This window comes from Sycon ciliatum, chromosome 6 (assembly GCF_964019385.1).
Source record: "Sycon ciliatum chromosome 6, ocSycCili1.1, whole genome shotgun sequence".
In the NCBI taxonomy this organism is placed as follows: Eukaryota; Metazoa; Porifera; class Calcarea; order Leucosolenida; family Sycettidae; genus Sycon; species Sycon ciliatum.
The window spans coordinates 26,109,455-26,127,372 of record NC_088648.1 but is presented as its reverse complement, the minus strand read 5'-3'; the positions used below and the strand labels follow the sequence as shown (position 1 = coordinate 26,127,372).

General features: G+C 47.9%; 2 protein-coding genes across 2 annotated transcripts in view; one reads left to right on the top strand and one right to left on the bottom strand.

Annotated features, from left to right (window-relative positions):
• The window catches only part of LOC135819811 (putative elongator complex protein 1), a 32,288-nt gene extending 20,987 nt beyond the window's left edge, over positions 1–11,301 (bottom strand). The window contains exons 1-12 of the mRNA XM_065333088.1: positions 10,376–11,301; positions 8,888–9,136; positions 7,738–7,911; positions 7,036–7,147; positions 6,568–6,658; positions 6,218–6,341; positions 5,745–5,880; positions 5,167–5,292; positions 3,492–3,587; positions 2,661–2,922; positions 1,108–1,296; positions 360–657 (exon numbers count right to left, since the gene is read on the bottom strand). Coding sequence (XP_065189160.1) covers positions 360–657; positions 1,108–1,296; positions 2,661–2,922; positions 3,492–3,587; positions 5,167–5,292; positions 5,745–5,880; positions 6,218–6,341; positions 6,568–6,658; positions 7,036–7,147; positions 7,738–7,911; positions 8,888–9,136; positions 10,376–10,525 — 2,007 coding nt within the window. The 5' untranslated portion in view covers positions 10,526–11,301. The remainder of the gene's footprint in view (positions 1–359; positions 658–1,107; positions 1,297–2,660; positions 2,923–3,491; positions 3,588–5,166; positions 5,293–5,744; positions 5,881–6,217; positions 6,342–6,567; positions 6,659–7,035; positions 7,148–7,737; positions 7,912–8,887; positions 9,137–10,375) is intronic.
• Positions 11,302–11,398: 97 nt separating this feature from the next.
• Positions 11,399–17,457, top strand: LOC135819812 (protein SPEC3-like). The gene is made up of 5 exons (XM_065333089.1): positions 11,399–11,712; positions 12,753–12,964; positions 14,343–14,501; positions 16,090–16,266; positions 16,768–17,457. Exons 2-5 carry the CDS (start codon positions 12,841–12,843, stop codon positions 16,827–16,829), a joined length of 522 nt encoding a protein of 173 aa, XP_065189161.1. The 5' UTR covers positions 11,399–11,712; positions 12,753–12,840; the 3' UTR covers positions 16,830–17,457.
• Positions 17,458–17,918: the final 461 nt, after the last annotated feature.

The following is a 17,918-nucleotide window of genomic DNA, read 5'->3' as shown; positions in this document are numbered from 1 at the left end:
TTAACGCCGTTTAGTTTCCTTGACTGCCAAACAACTGAAGAGCTGAGATGCAAAGCCCGATAAACGCCAAATTTGAGAAAGTGAGATTTTCAGCTCAGTGTAATCAAAAGGTCGAGAGGCACCACCAGGCAAAATTTCATATTCAAAATCTGACTTACACTAGAAATATTTCAAAACTGGAACCCAAATTTGGATTTAGATACCAACTGCACATAAAATGAACTTTTCTAGGCCATTACCTGAAAAGTGATGAAATGGATTTAGCGGGTTCTGCATCTCGGCTCTTCAACTGTACATAGATCCAGGTGTCCATGGATGATGTTCATGTAATGCAAAGAACGTATAATACCAGTACTAACCTCATCACCCATCACACACAGACCAAAAGAGGAGCACGGAACGCTCAGCTGCAGGCCGCTCGGGACATCAATGTTGTTGTCGCTGCCGTACCCGTACGGGCTCAGCGTCAGCGGTGGAGCAGTGTCCACACCACCGGGGGTAGTCGCGGGCCAGGCTTCCAGAGCAAGACCGTCGTCACCGCCATCACCGCCAACCAGCACCTTCCACACTGTACCATCGTTGAGTTGCACCACAGCAAGGCGGCGATCCGGGTTAGAGGTCACCCTGTAAATGGGCTTCTCCATGGCAAGACTAGATCTACGGAGAGGTGAAAGATAGAAAACAGAAAGTGAGTCCCGAAAGGGCAGAGATTCCCGCCAAACAGAACCACCATCTCAGCATACCAGAAAGACATCTGTGCATTGTGTTGCGTATGAAGAGTGTGCAGCAGCAGCAGCAGCAGCAACAGCAGAGGCAGTGACGGCAGCAGTAGAAACAGCAGCAGCAGCAGCAGCAGCAGCAGCACCAGCAGCAGCAGCAGCACCAGCAGCAGCAGCAGTGGCAGCAGCAGAGCCAGCAGCAGCAGTGGCAGCACCACCAGCAGCAGCAAGGGCAGCACCACCACCAGAAGCACCACTAGCAGCAGCACCAGCAGCAGCACCAGCAGCAGCAATAGTAACGGCGGTGGTGGCGGCGGCAGCAACAGCAGCACAAGCACCAGTAGCAGCAGCAACAGCAAGCATCAGCAGCAAGAACACTCAGACTCACTTCATGACAAGCTTGACACGGGCGCCACCGTCGTCACTGCCGTTGCAAGAGTCGACGCGCAGGCAGAGCAGATAGTCCTCGACCGTGTCTACATCCCAGGCTGCCACGAGCACTGTGTGTGCATCTAGCCAGGTGAGTTGACGCACACAGTGGCCATGCCAATGGCTGTCTTCCAGCAAATGAGGTATACTACAGAACAATACACATGTAGACAACACAGCAACAACAACAGACAATCAGCATAGATTGATAACACTTCCAATCGGTTAGGAGTACAATCCAGGGTTCTAGCCAGGAAAAAATATGGGGGGGGGGGGAAACTGGTCAACCATTTTTTCCATATTCCACTATAGCCTCCATTATCGCACGATCACAAAAAAAATGCAACTTACAGGTGCGCAGAGCACCCGGAATGATCGATTTATGGTCGCATTTCCGCTGCGTGAACTGAAAAACCACAAAAATCGAAAAATGAGTAGGGCGGTGCGCTAGCAGAATAGGCTGTCGGAGTGCCCACGTCACGCTGCCTGAAAACTCGTAGTTACACGTAATAAAAAGGCCAAGTGGTGACAAACAAAAGTCACGTCACCTGCACTTGTCGTGTTTCCAACGGTCACGACATCACTTTGACTGGGGCGCACTGGTGCAGATCGCGACTTCAAATTTTGTTTTACTTCAAGAAGTTTCTCCTTCGCTCTCAAGCCATCGTACAGTGTTTTCCTGCTGAGTGTTCACCAGCACCTGAGAGATAGGAGTTCTGACTTTCGCTTGCCGCTGGACAAAGAAACGAGCTCTGCCCAGAGTTGGTTGGTCTCAGAACTAAAAGAAATCAGCGATCGCTGCGATAGAAATAACAGAGACACCCAGCATTGCTTCTTGGCTGGCGACTACATGTAAAGCCGAACGACAGTACAGGCACAGCAGTGGCCAAGCAAAAAAATCAGCCACGACTTCTCCTTTTCTACAAAGCGAAAACTACAAACTCGGCGACAAGTAGCAGTTTATTTGAAATAAAATAATAGTCTCGCTCTCGCGCTCCTCGTTGATGCTAGCTGTGTCCACTGCATGCTGCTGCCACTGGATACACGACAAGTGCAGGGGACGCGACTTTTGTTTGTCACCACTTGGCCAAGTAACTACGCGTTGTCAAGAAGCTGTGACGTCAGACTCCGACGGCCTATAGGAGGGCGCCGCGCCCCCTATCCTCCCCCCCCCCCCCCCCCCTGGCTAGAACCCTGCAATCTGACGACTGTGAAACATCTGCATGCGAACAGGTGGGCAGGACCTGAGAATATGAGTGTGTGCATGGTGTGTGCCACTTCCCTGCTTCAACGTTGACATATGCCCAAGATCCAGCCCCTGGTGCTTCTAACCTGCATGTGGGTGATTGGCAAATATTTTACATACATCCGGGGTATCCAGATGCAACAAACATCACGGAACAGTTCAACGCACAATAAAGATAGGACACAGCCATGAGATACCCTTGATCTTCTGCATGAAAGCAGCCAGGCGGACATTTCACAAGCATAAACGTCACACGGATGCCTTACCTAGCATCCCCGAGATGTGTGGGAGGCACGTCATCGACACGGAAGCCACACTTGTCCTTGGAGCGCTGTTCTATCGGGGCCAGTTGCTGCTCGCTGTAGAAGCCAACACAGCCATTGCTGAGGAGCACGGCATATCGAGTAGGTACCGACTGTGCAGGGGGTGACACTGCACACTGAGCTGCAGGGCTATTCAGAGCGATGGACCGATGTGACATTGGGGGTGGCACAACCACGCGCCGCAATGGAGTCTGAAGCAACTTGCCTGTACGGTGAAAAGAATAATGAGAGAGAGAGAGAGAGACACACACACACAAACACACACAACAAAATAAATGGATGCCAGCATGATGGATACTCTTAGGTAAGATACAGAGTAGTTAGGAGTACTTGATAACGCCACTCAATGAAACGGGAACAGTATAAGATACCGTATATTCTCTATTATAAGCACAGGTCTCCATTACTAGCACAGTCTCTAATACTAGCACACTGTGAGCACCTTTCGAAACATTACAAGCACAGTCTCTATTATCAGCACGGTCTTGGTGGAAATCAATGCTGCATGCATGATATCTAGCATGTATTTCTTCTTGCTCTGTATGGATATATTGGTTGAAAAAATATAAGCACGGTCTCCAATATAAGCACGGGGTAGAGGGGTGTTGAAAAAATAGAAGCGCGGCGCTTATAATAGAGAATATACGGTATGCAGTGTTGCATACAGTGATGAGAGTATACAGTTGATTTTATAAGAAAAGGAAACGAATCAAATGAAACCTGACTTCAGACATGATGATGCCATGGGTACTGGTGTGTGCATAGCAGGCTTACCTCCATCGGTGACGCTGACGGTGACATTGTTCTCCGCAACAAGACCAGGACTGACAGATGTAGTCCAGAACCAGTCATAGCGACCGTATTCACCGTCTGAGCACCACAGTGAGCATGCACAACACACCATGTTAGACCCATTCAGGACCACCGGCATCATACAGCTGCTGTGCTTAGTCACTACCCACTACAACAGCTAAAAGTCATCACACCGACATTGAGGACTCTACAGAGGCATGGCATGTTAGATACCTGGCTACACTTGAAGCTGGGTATAAACAACATCTTTCAGCATACAGAGGTTCTCTTTGCAATATAATTATGATGGCTGCTAAAGCCAGAGTCACCGTGTACTTGTACTTATGCACTGAACCACACATGCCTGTACCATAGTACAGCAGAGCCGGGCTGAATCAATAGCACTGCTATGATGGCTGCTGAACACAGACTCTGTGCCCAACACCACACATGCCTGTACCATAGTACAGCAGAGCCGGGCTGAATCAATAGCACTGCTATGATGGCTGCTGAACACAGACTCTGTGCCCAACACCACACATGCCTGTACCATAGTACAGCAGAGCCGGGCTGAATCAATAGCACTGCTATGATGGCTGATGAACACAGAGTCAACTATGCCCAACATCACATGCGTTTAGTACAGCAGAGCCTGGCTGAATCAATAGCACTGCTATGATGGCTGCTGAACACAGAGTCAACTGGGCCCAACACCACATGCGTTTAGTACAGCAGAGCCTGGCTGAATCAATAGCACTGCTAAGATGGCTGATGAACACAAAGTCAACTGTGCCCAACACCACATGCCTTTAGTACAGCAGAGACTGGCTGAATCAATAGCACTGCTATGATGGCTGATGAACACAGAGTCAACTATGCCCAACATCACATGCGTTTAGTACAGCAGAGCCTGGCTGAATCAATAGCACTGCTATGATGGCTGCTGAACACAGAGTCAACTGGGCCCAACACCACATGCGTTAAGCACAGCAGAGCCGGGCTGAATCAATAGCAATGCTATGATGGCTGCTGAACACAGAGTCAACTGTGCCCAACACCACATGCGTTTAGTACAGCAGAGCCTGGCTGAATCAATAGCAATGCTATGATGGTTGATGAACACAGAGTCAACTATGCCCAACACCACATGCGTTAAGCACAGCAGAGCCGGGCTGAATCAATAGCAATGCTATGATGGCTGCTGAACACAGAGTCAACTATGCCCAACATCACATGCGTTTAGTACAGCAGAGCCTGGCTGAATCAATAGCACTGCTATGATGGCTGCTGAACACAGAGTCAACTGGGCCCAACACCACATGCGTTAAGCACAGCAGAGCCGGGCTGAATCAATAGCAATGCTATGATGGCTGCTGAACACAGAGTCAACTGGGCCCAACACCACATGCGTTTAGTACAGCAGAGCCTGGCTGAATCAATAGCACTGCTATGATGGCTGCTGAACACAGAGTCAACTGTGCCCGACACCACACATGTCTTTAGTACAGCAGAGCCAGGCTGAATCAATAGCACTGCTATGATGGCTGATAAACACAGAGTCAACTGTGCCCAACACCACACATGCCTCGGGCTGAATAGCACTGCATGTTCATGTTCACTTGCTAGCAGCGGCAAGCACATCAACTAGCTCCCTTACTGGACGCCATGACGTGTAGGCGCAGCGCTGCGTCACTATCCCAGTGCACACACTGCAGACCAGTGTTCTTCCAGCACAACTGCTGCTTCATGTAGTAATGATAGTTGCTGAACGTCCACAGTTGAACTGAATCATAGAAATAGAGAAACGCACACAAAACAGTGATCGTATCACAAGCACACTCACATTTACATATGGACACATACCAGGAATAGAACACATACCAGAGGCGTCACACACAAGTCATTAGGGTCCCTCAACACCAACACTCAAACACGGTCTGTCACCAAACAAGCTGCCAGTTATGGACTCGGATGGAGAGCCAAGGATTAATTTATGTTATTTCTATAACTTAGAACCTTCTAAGTTGGAAGGCTGTTGGAGTGCGCATCCAAGATGTGCTAGAGCTGTTAGCCAGTCAGTTATAGAACGTCAGTACCGTGCAATGTTATCGCATGAGCTGATTGTTTAGTAACTGGTGGTGTTAGTGGACAGTATAGCATAACTTGTAGTTCCTTGGTCTCTTTGTATAAATTACGCTGCCAGTTGTTCGTCTAAATCCAGAAACACAAACCTACCATAGGACATGGCGGGAGGTTGTATGTGTGGCGAACGCTTGATCAGCTCTCCAGATTTCTCGTCCACACCGTCAGGCAGGCTCTCACACCATACAGCCAGGACAGAGGAGTCGATATTCCAACTGACCTCGCACACCTACACGGCACAGACAACAGAACACAATACGGCGGATCAGTTCTACTGTGTGAGCGGACAATATTCGTAAACTGAGAAACATTTCGTAGTCATCTCACTTTCGTAAATGCCGTAGAACATGGGCTACTATGCACATACATTATAGTACTGCAGAATGAATGGGACAAACTTTAGTAAGCAGTTCTTGCTAAATTCATGCATTCACAGAAGCCATACGCACCGCCAAACTGTGGGCAGATTACTATCGCCTTTGAAGCTGGCCATACGTGTACAGCTCCACCGGACACAGCTAAAACATGATGCCAAAAGTAATTCCAGAAAGGAAAAAATAACTCACTCGCACTTCAAGCCGCTGGAAGGGCAGGGTAAATTCTCCGTGACGCAGCCCGTTCTTCTCGAAGAAAACGATGTCGTGTCGATGAGGCAGTCTCTGACTAGATGTAATAAGTGATCCAGATGGCCTACAGATATACAACACCAGTGTGGCATATATTCAGGGAAATACGGAAAATAACGGGACGGGTTCCAGAAAGAAAGGAAGCAATGCTTGGCTGTCGATGCGGTACTTTTCATTTTGCTCATGTGGCCAAAGGCGACTCTTGAACATAGCATAAGTCCCACACAAGTTCCAATTCTCTACGTCCTCAGCGTACCCAATGACTTTGCCTAGTTGAGCACGTGACTTACTTCCAAGACAGAGCCTGCTCAAGACCGTCAACGTTTTCACTGGTGGAGAGCAAGACACCTTCACGGCTGAACACGCGCACTTTACGTCCACCTGCATCACAACAAACAAGAAGAGAGTGGAGAGAGAGAGAGAGAGAGAGAGAGAGAGAGAGAGAGAGAGAGAGAGAGAGAGAGAGAGAGAGAGAGAGAGAGAGAGAGAGAGAGAGAGAGAGAGAGAGAGAGAGAGAGAGAGAGAGAGAGAGAGAGAGAGAGAGAGAGAGAGAGAGAGAGAGAACAGTGATTAGGACCAGGTTAAGAAAAGGTACAGATGGCATGATGCCTGTTCTTCAAACAACTCTGTAGACCTCGCACCGGGAGTTCTATACTACTGATTGCAATTTAGATATCACGTGACTTGCTTGCAAAGCTGTACAAAGCCGTTAGCGACAATACAGTCCAGATACATGTACATATTGTTCACCGTCTTACCGCTTTCCGCTGAGATGGCCGAAACAGCCACGCACTGGCCATCTCCTCGCCAGCTAACACGCGCCGTGCGGTCATCCCACGGTCGTACGGGAAGAACCGGCTTCTTCTCCGCCTGAAACATGCAATCACACATTTTAAAAAGAGTTACAAAATTAAGAGGATGAAAAAAGTGTTTTAACTCTGAGTTTTAAGTACTACACGATCATCAAAAACAGTAATGGGTAACTCTGGATACTGGTTTATATACCGACAAAGCTAAAGTGTAAATGACAGCAAGAGTTAGCCGGATTCGCGGCCGACGTGTGGACAAACACAATAATAAGCAGAGATATTCGCATCGGCGGGCCACCATTTCGCCCATAATGCATGTAGTGTCGAATACCTCACAAGTGAGTGAGGGGGGGGGGGGGAGATAAGTCTCTCAACACAATCACACATACCCACATAAAATCAACAAATATCCTGTAGGAGCAGCCGACTTTAGTTACATTTGATTTGCTTTTCTACCTTGGTTGCTTGGCAGGATCATACCAAGAGCATTAGAACACACCATAGACTGGCTAGGCCTATTGCCATACACACGTAGTGTCAATGTGTTAGGACTATGTACTAGTGTGCATAAAAAAAAAGTACTATTGCCCCGGGGGGAAGGTGGAACATTACAATAGCAAGAGAAGTCCACAAGGGAACTTGTGCACTGACCTTTGCTGCCTGCTTGCCTTCCGATCCATGGAACTGGGTTTCCTTTTTTCCCCAGCCTACATTGACGAAAGCCGAAGCACCAAACTCGGACACTTCAACGACAACTTCGGCAAGGGAGTCAAACTCCTTCGTCATCAGTACCAGCTTGCCGTCCGCAGTGAGAAAGGCGCCGACCTGATCACACAAGATGAGGAGGGTATGGCAGAGAGGATATAGAATAAGATGAGTGTGTGTGTTGTGTGTGTGCACGTACGCGTGTGTGTATTTGTGAGGGGGATTCAACAAGTTTTATACCGGTAAGCCACAGAGATATTTAAGGCATGCAACAATAATACTGGTGACACCAGCAAAAGCCTTGGCATTTCCCAACAGCTATGTCCTGGGCTTCCAGCCGAGTCTCACGCGAACCGTGAAATTTATTATTTTATTTATGTCCCGGGCATGCTGGCGGCATGCATGTGGTGTGACAGAGCCAGAAGGGCAGTACTGTGAAGGGATTGGTAGAACAAGCCAACACTAGTAAGAAGTAGTGTGCACGGGTAGTCGGGTACCGGTGCTACCCGTGAGGACTTCGGCAAGACGGGTACAGGATAGTACCGGAAAACCCGAAGTCGCAGATGACATCACGTACAGTGCACGTGTACAAATTCATGTAATACTCCGCATGTCTACCCAGCGTGTACTGTAAGGGAAGGGGTGCATTGTGGTGTTACCATGGAAACATTACTAGATAGGGTACCAGTGCTACCCGAACCCGATACCCGAAGAAAATGCTACCGGACTCAGCACTACTATTCAGTCACACAGTGAAGGAATACTGTGAGGTCAACTGATACCATCCGTGTTGAGAGACCAGACATCCCACGTCCTATTGACCGCATGCATACTGATGAAACGAGCATACATGTACATTCAGACCTGTGAAGAAAGACCGCCTGCCGCGACATGCCAGTGCTTCTGTGCATCACGCCGCGGTGGTCGTTAATTAAAAATACAGGTCCAGCTGCACATACAACTGCTCTCAGCATTCCATTTCGGTGGTCGTGTGACTTTTTGTAAATACAGCATTTCAGTGGTCATGTGGCTTTTTTTTTTTAAATACAGCACGAGCCACGGGGAGATGGCATAAATATCGGAGAGCGGATCTTACTTCCTCATCCGGACTCCAGGCCATAGCTACGATTCCAGCGTCGATGCATCCCACGCAGTCCAGACACTTGCTGTCCGGCAAGCCGTCCGCGTCGCACATCATCGTCTCCACGGAAACGACATCACCGCCGGTGAGCGCCACCACTAGTTGCCGCAACTCGGAAAGGTAGTGACAACCCACCACGGTGTTGCGAGGCGATTCACTGCCGACGGGCGCAACAATACCGGTGAAGTCAATCTCAGCCAATACCTGCACCAACAGAAAGCAGAATATAAAGTACGCACGTGAGTTTGAAAGGCCGAATGCTACTGCTTGCCACGTAACGTGGCTTGGCAGACGATAAAACCCTGATTCTGATTCATTTGGTCATGTGGTGACCCAGACCTTGAGCAGCCAGAGCTCATTGTCATTTTGTGCCAAACAATTTTTAAAAATTCTGACTGAGCAAGATCTGAATACTCATGAACAGGCGAATTGTACCCACAATACGGAGGATTAGCAAGACGAAATTCGCGTTCGTGAACATTTTTCGGTTCGCGAACTGGATGGCGAACTTTCCCATTTTTCGTTCAGAAAATAGTCGAAACGCTAATTGAGGATTCATGTCAGGACAGTCATAAATTTACTACGCTGTACTGTCTGCACACAATGTACGACGTGTCAACGTCATGCATGGGCGGATTCTGTTTCCTAATCCTTCTCATAACGCGAATTCCGTCACTGAGTTCGACTTTCCTTGGAGTGCAAACACGAACGCGAATCCTCTTGGTAATCCTCCGCTAGGCCGTCATCACACTACGTTCTCCGACTCCCGTTTACGTCTACGGTGAAAAAACCAAAACGGGTGGTCGTGTCATCAGACAGCCACAGTTCTTGACGCGTACACGCAGTCATGTTTTTGGAGAAATTTGAACGCACGTACATCGAAGTACAGGGCTGCTCGGAAAAAGGCGGGGGGAGATACGCACGTTCATACAAAAAGTCGTATACCCCCCCCCTGTCCCTACCACGTCTACGTTTCCCGTTTATTCTGCTCCCGTTTTCACCCCGTATACAGATCATCATGACAACCGACCAAAACTCCTAACGTGGACGTAGACGCAGCGCTTTGTGCCGTGGTGTGATGACAGCCTAATGTTCATGTTCAGTGCTGTTCAATGAAATCCGATCACGTGAGTCGCACCGGGCGCTGTGCTGCCCTAGACCTGCGAGTACTGGGCTGTGACCTGGTGCAAGGCGCCAAGCTGGCTCACTCGATCGGATTTCATTAAATAGGCGATTCAGACTACGGCCAACTGTGACCACGTTTCTACGACTCAGTCGTTTTTGATCAGGGATCGTGCATAAAATTTTGAAACACGACTGTATCACCATGGAAATTCAAGTTTACACGTGATTTCGGCCGTAGTCTGAATCGCTTATAAGCAGCACTGTAATAAGTTTAGGAAGATGAAAATAATTGGCCGAGATGAATCACGGGACGCTCACCTCTCCAGTCTCGGGACGCAGGATGAAGATTTTCTCGTCGCTCACGCAGTAAACGTGGCCCACGTCCAGATTTACACACAGACATCTCACGTTTTCCAGTGCAGACGCAGCGCGGTGCACAACAGGCCGAAGCAGTTCTAGATTTCTCATTCTCGGATTGATGCAATTTCGAACGATGCCGAGAAAACACGGCGTGACAACTGGCAAATCAACGGCTTGGCTTAGCTTGCTCAAGGAAAGGAGTTCGGGACGAACAACTGACTAATGTTGTTCGTCCTTGAGATAATAAACACCAAACTTGCTAAAGTCGTTCAGTAATTTTGAGAACAAACAGTACTCGTACAGGATCTTGTTGATCGATATTGCAAGTGTGTTGGAAATCTTTTCTTTTCGAAAAATGAAAAAAATGTTTAAAAAAATGTTTAGCAAGAACTAATGAGAAAATAAAAAATTAAATGACCACGTGGTTCGCTCGATCGCATTACCGGTATCACAAGACACAAACAGGTCATAGCAGACGTTCTACCGTCATTTCACAAGGGCTGACCTCAGTGACCTGGCCTGGATCCCATGGAATGATGCCTTGATCATTGATGGATGGTGGAGTCAAACCGACCATGAAAATCAGTTTGATACTGTTATGTGGCACAGACTCAGTGCGCTAGTTAGTAGTGGCAATGGGACGTGACAAGATGATTTGCTTGAGTTCTAGCCTGGGTTGGAGACTTTGGCGTTCTACCAGCACTGGGCAGCAGGCTCCATGCCCAGGCCGTTTGTAGATAGATGGCTGACATACTGTAGTGTAGCCTACACGAGTACGAGTGAAGGTAACTGTTCGCCCAGCTGCCTAGCGCCTAGCACATGTCACGCGCTCTCCTCTCCGTTTTTCTTCTGGGTCGTCTCGCTCATACTACATCAGTACATGACAAACTACAGCTAACTAAAGTATAAAATGTGACGGTAGTTGCCATCAGCACTCATTTCAGACTGATGATTACTTTCTTCAACTGAGAAGATAGTCGGGATCAGGCACAACGCCCGTGAGGTGTAGCACTGATATTACGGTACTGCAGTCTGTAGCGTAGGTATCTCCAGATCACCTGTTTGTCCGCTTCCCATACTAGGCACTAGCGCGGTGGCCGTGGGCGCAATCTGTTTCTTTCCCTCGCACGCCACCGCACTCACTGCGCTCAGTCTTGACTACTTGAGTGCTAGTGTCCGAGCAAGTAGAAGCTGTTGTAGTCGGATTCACGTCAGCAGCACCCGAGTGTAGGGCCTGTTTGTATAGGGGGACTAGAAAGCGCTAGCGAAACTCAGTCAAAAAAGGCACGCAGGTGGTAAGTGTTTTGTAGGCCCACTAATGGCACTATGCTACGTAACGAGTCAATCAATGAAAGTAAAATAATTAATTATTACTCAGTGCCAGTGGTTTATTTTTAGCCTTTTGCACTATGCACATGTACTACATCACAGAAATAGTGATTCCTAGGCTCCTAGGCTAGAGGCTATTATAAAGCGTGTTAGCAGGATCAATGTTACAATAATCGATAGGACTCACCAAGTACACAGCAAGTACACCGCAATCTATAACGGCTACAGAGTGACCGGGTGTGTATTATCATTTTATCTGCTAAAGTGATATCCGAACAAAGATCTAGCAAACTGCATTTTTAGTTTTTTTACCATTCAAAGATCACCATGAACAATAATTATCGGTTGTATAGATACCGGACAATAAGATGGTGTACCAGAATCAAAACATGCATTACACGCTACAATCGTAACGTGAACGTTTGTCTCAGCAAATGTTCGATTTGTTCTTCAAAACTGGTGCCGACGATGTATGGATGCATGCATTTACTAGTTGAACGATCGTACCGGTTAAACTGTGTGGTCTTACAGCACGGTACGTGACAGCCATGCATACTGAATGTTGGTAACGCCCGTTTGCAATGGTTTACACGAGAAGCCCGGGCGTATTATAGCACCCATTAACATGGTGGATGCACTGCGAAAATCCGCGAGCAATTCATTGCCTTTTGGTTCAAGAAGTGCCAGATCACATTCCTGTTGCCTTCCTAGATTTGGTGCATTTGCGACCGTGAAGGTGAAACGGAAAATCACAAGAATAGAGAGCAAGAACAGAAGCTGAGAACTTGGCAGAAGAAAGGCACGTTGTCTATGATGGAACCATCGCAGTTTCAAGACGAAAAGTCTAAAACACACAAAAACGTGATTGAGAGCTAGTATATTCACGAGGTCAGGTATCGCTTTTGATTAGTATACTTCGAAAAAGATATAATATTTGCACAGGGAAAGGATTGTAACACAGTCGTGTTTTTTTTCTTGGAACTGGTGTGTACATTGCTTGCATCAGGTGTTACTGGTCACCGCCAGCTTTGCACTGACCACAGAGCCCCGTTTCACAGAGAACTTGAGGTGCACTCACTGCAACGCGGAAAGCCATGTCGGACTCAAAGGACGCACCGCCTGCGTACCCGGCTGGCGCCAAACTGCCGACAGCGCAACCGACTGCATCAAGTGGAGGCGGCGGTGACCCACCCGCATACGTCGCCCAGCCAGTCACAGGTAAGCATCGACACGCATACACACACTCTGTTTATCCGTGTGGTCCGGGACCGGGCACTGCATGCCCGTAACTCCCAATCACATACATCTTGATGGGGAGAAACCATACTGAGATATATGGCATATGGCGTGACTATTTCCAGAAGAGTGGTAATAGAGAGGTTCCGCAATACGTAAAGTTGAGCAACTTTGCGTAAGGGGGCGGGAAAACCCGTGAATTCGCGAGTTTGCAATCCACTTACGGAAAGTTGTCTACGTAGAGTACGTAGATAGGGCTCTGATAACGTAGCTGGTCCGTAAGTGAATTGGGGTACAAATTTATGACTCTTTCCCCAGGTCGATCTGGTCGTGCACTGCCGCGTTCGAAGTTGCCAAGGGCAGCTACGTGATTTGAAAAATCCGTATGGCGGAACACAGATGTGCATGCAGTTTAAAACTTTCCGTATATCGACTACGTTTTTACTAACGTAATTACGTTATGCGGAACCTCTCTAATATTTCCACTTAGACTCGTCCGAAGGGTGCCCGGCAGACCGGAGTGCCCGTAACTTTGAACTCCGGATAACCTAGGCATGAGTGTATACAGTCAGACATCGCTTATCCCATCCTCTTTTATCCGGATCCCTCGCCATCCGGAAGAAAATCGTTGGTTACCGATTTACAGCATATGTCATGCATACATACAGTATGTGTGTTCGATTATCCGGTTCGCTCGCCTATCCGGATATTTTTTGTGGAAAACGGATGTGAGCGGTTAAGCGAGGTCTGACTGTACTGCTGTATTGGACATCTTTTCAAATTCCCTAGCTGCACATTACCAACTGCATGCGGCCACAACACACAGAGATCCTGCCAGAGCTTTACTGACCACCACCCTCACCACCACCACCCTCACCACCACCACCCTCACCACCACCACCCTCACCACCACCACCCTCACCACCACCACCCTCACCACCACCACCCTCACCACCACCACCCTCACCACCACCACCCTCACCACCACCACCCTCACCACCACCACCCTCACCACCACCACCCTCACCACCACCACCCTCACCACCACCACCCTCACCACCACCCTCACCACCACCACCCTCACCACCACCACCCTCACCACCACCACCCTCACCACCACCGCCCTCACCACCACCACCCTCACCACCACCACCACAACCGTCTTCACTACGAAGGCTTCGTTATCCTAAAAAGATGTCTTTGACAAAAAAATCAGCAAAAACACTTCCCAATCGCCATTTAGCGAACTTGATTTCTGGACAAAGCCCCTTGTCCCGTGAAATCAGCGTCTTGTGCATTTCATCATACGTAGCACAGCGTGGGTCACGTGGGTCTGTTTGTGTGCTTGTGCTTTGTTCAGTTGTGTACCAGCAGCAGCAGCAATTGCCGGGATTCAATTTAGGCCTGGACTATGAGCGAAACCAGGAAAGAACGGTCAAGTACCTGCGTTACATTCCGGCATTCCACATCTGTCCCGTCATCCTCTTCCTGAGCATCAACTGCGTCATTCCCGGAATCGGTAAGCGGGTTGTAGCATCCCGGCCACAATGCTGTATCTCTAACCTGCAGCTGTAGCGGTCTTCGCTTCTTTAGTAACCTGGGTTCAGTAGGGCCAACTGAATTCAGTGGAGTCACCCGATTTTAGTGGAGTCACAATACAGTGGAGATTGGCTATAACGACACTCCTTCGGGAGAAAACATAATGTCACTATAGTCGACCTGTCACTTAACCCGATCTTCACATTTAGTATGCAATATGTACATGTATATCAAAATGACAGAAATGTATTGCAGATGTGCATGCACATAGTACGATGCGTATGGATCACAGATGCGCATGTTCATGTGTCTTGCACGCATAGTTCAAGCCAAAAGTCATGCACGGCAACTACACCGCTGCAATGCGACGGCATGTACATCGTACTTCTGCTACAGTGTACCGTGCACAACACTGTCCGCGCACGTGACACAGCAATGTTCCATGCGAGCTAGTTCGCCTGATAGAAGCTGAAGTGTATGAAAGTCGTAACACTGTAAAAGCCATTATTCTAACGAGGCGCAATTATAACGATTTCCCAAAATTGACTGATTTACGTTTACGAAAGGTAACGATTCTCACGCATTCTCAACAGATTTCTCCTCGTTAACTCGTTAGAATTAGCACTTCGTTATAATAATATATAATTATGGCTTTTACATTACTCGATGTATTTTCAAGTCTTCGGGCACCACTGAAAAAGTGTCAGTAAATTCGATCTGTCGTTGTTTTTCGAGGTCGTTATACCCGATCTAAAATGACTGTATGGGAAGGACTTGCTAAACGACTTGGGCAGCAGAATTTTGTCGCTAAACTCAATGTGTCATTATATGCAAGGTCGTTATATCCGATCTTCACTGTACCCCCAAAGCGTGCATTCCGGACGGTGCACCAAGTTAGACTTTAAACTTTGAAACAGCCATGAGGCTTCCTGTGCTCTCATGTGATTGGAGCACAATAAACAATTGAATGTACGGTGAAAATTTGCTGATTGTGAATGATTGCCCGTATCTATTTGAGGGGGTGAAACAACTGATCAGTCACCAACACGACACAAAGGCCGTTGACGCAACAACAACAACAACAACAACAACAACAACAACAACAACAACAACAACAACAACAACAACAACAACAACAACAACAACAACAACAACAACAGCAACAACAACAACAACAACGACGACGATGACGACGACGACGACAACAACATGAACAACTGGCCCAAATTCCCAACCGTATTAATTTTAATAATCTCTGGACTACATAGTTTGAATAACAAGGGCAAGCAAGGCTGGTTCGTCGCTACTCTCAGAGGTGCATGCTTACACAACCATCCGGCAACACGAACTAGCCAACAAGCTAGCCTTGCTTGCTCTTGTTGTTCGGTGTGCATTACGCTCTGCCTCCGCGGTGTTGAGCACTGTCAGCTGCACACTGGATGCATCCTTCGGTAATCTCTGCACTACGAATTTTAAAATCGTGCAGAGCACGTGTCGTTTCCTCGCCCGTAGCTGACGTTGCCACTGTCGTGTCTGTCTCCTGTGCTGTGGCGTTGCGACCGGTGCAGGTACGATGCTCAGTTGCTTCTTCTTGCCATGCGGCAACACAGTGATGAAGGGAGACAGCATGGGGAAGATCCTCTGCATCACATTCTGGTTCGGCCTTGTGCAGCTCATTACCTGTCCTATTGTGGTGGGGTACTTCCTGGCCATCTTCTGGAGTTACGGAACGCTATTCACTTTCCGTAAGTTGGTAATGCTGTAGTGTATGCGATTTGCTTCAACTTATCCATGTGGATGCATGGTGTACTAGTGACAATTACTTTCAGCAACAAACTGAGTCCTCGCAAGATGGATAGAGGTGTGAATGACGTAATAGTGAGGTGTGAATGACGAAATCGTGAGGAGTGAATGACGTAATAGTGAGGTGTGAATGGCGTAATCGTATGTGCTGTAGTGAGTTGCTATGAGTACGTCGAGTGACAAGTCATTGCCCACAGTACACCATTTTACGGCTCCATACATAACACATCGCCAACGATGAGGCAAGGTGGGGGTTTCATTCATCGCCGCTGGAGTTCAGTCACACATGCATGTACATGTTGATTGCATGTGCCTGATGACCCTTCTCATCTCTTATCCAATGCTGTATGATTTGGTGTGTGTGCGTGTGTGTGTGTGTGTGTGTGTGTGTGTGTGTGTGTGTGTGTGCGTGCGCGCACATGCATGTGTGTTCCCATGCCCAGGTCTCTACTACCAGCGGCAGCTAGACGAGAGTGAAATACAGCAGCTGGTGACGTCAGCATAGTTGCCCAACAAACACACGCTCACATTCGCGCTCCAGAGCCCTATCAATCTCCAGCTTTCTTGTCCACGTTTGTTGGCCTGCGTAGCATGCTGCTTATTTTTATATTTTTCCAAATGACCCCATTTTAATACCGTCTTTGTAAAGTCACATAATTATTTCGCGCACATGTTGCGCTCCGTTGAAGCTGCCCTTCATGCATTTCTGCGTGAATTTGTTCAGGATTGGACTGATTGGTGGAGTTGGCATGTGTATTTCTTTGTCCAGACAGTGTGTGTGTTTTGCTGCTGCCGGGTGTGTGTTAGCCAGGACTTTTTTAACAGTTGTGTTTACGTGCTTCTCGTGATGCAAAGGAATATTCGCATACTCAGAATATTCTAGAATACCGACACCAGGAAGAATACTCGAATGCAGGCTGTAACATTCGAATATTCTATTGTTCGAAAGGTCGTGCTGTGTTGCTGTATTATGCAGCTCCGACCATGACCTCCTCTGTAGTGTTGAAGATGTGAGGGAAGAAATTATGTTCTGAGAACTGTGAAGCTTGTTCTTTGGTCGAATTTTCTCTTTCAGTAGTGCATATTGACTGTCCCGAGTCGTAATATGTAGACAACATGACTGTTGGATCTGATTGAGCGAAGTGACTGAGCTACTTCGGAAGGATATAGAATATCCGTTTGTTCGTCAAAGCGATGGAGAGGAGACAGAGAGAGAGAGAGAGAGAGAGAGAGAGAGAGAGAGAGAGAGAGAGAGAGAGAGAGAGAGAGAGAGAGAGAGAGAGAGAGAGAGAGAGAGAGAGACAGAGAGAGAGAGAGAGAGAGAGAGAGAGAGAGAGAGAGAGAGAGAGAGAGAGAGAGAGAGAGAGAGAGAGAGAGAGAGAGAGAGAGAGAGAGAGAGAGAGAGAGAGAGAGAGAGAGAGAGAGAGAGAGAGAGAGAGAGAGAGAGAGAGAGAGACAGAGAGAGAGAGAGACAGAGAGAGAGAGACAGAGAGACAGAGAGAGAGAGAGAGAGAGAGAGAGAGAGAGAGAGGAGAGAGAGAGAGAGAGAGAGAGAGAGACAGAGAGAGAGACGAGAGAGAGAGAGAGAGAGAGA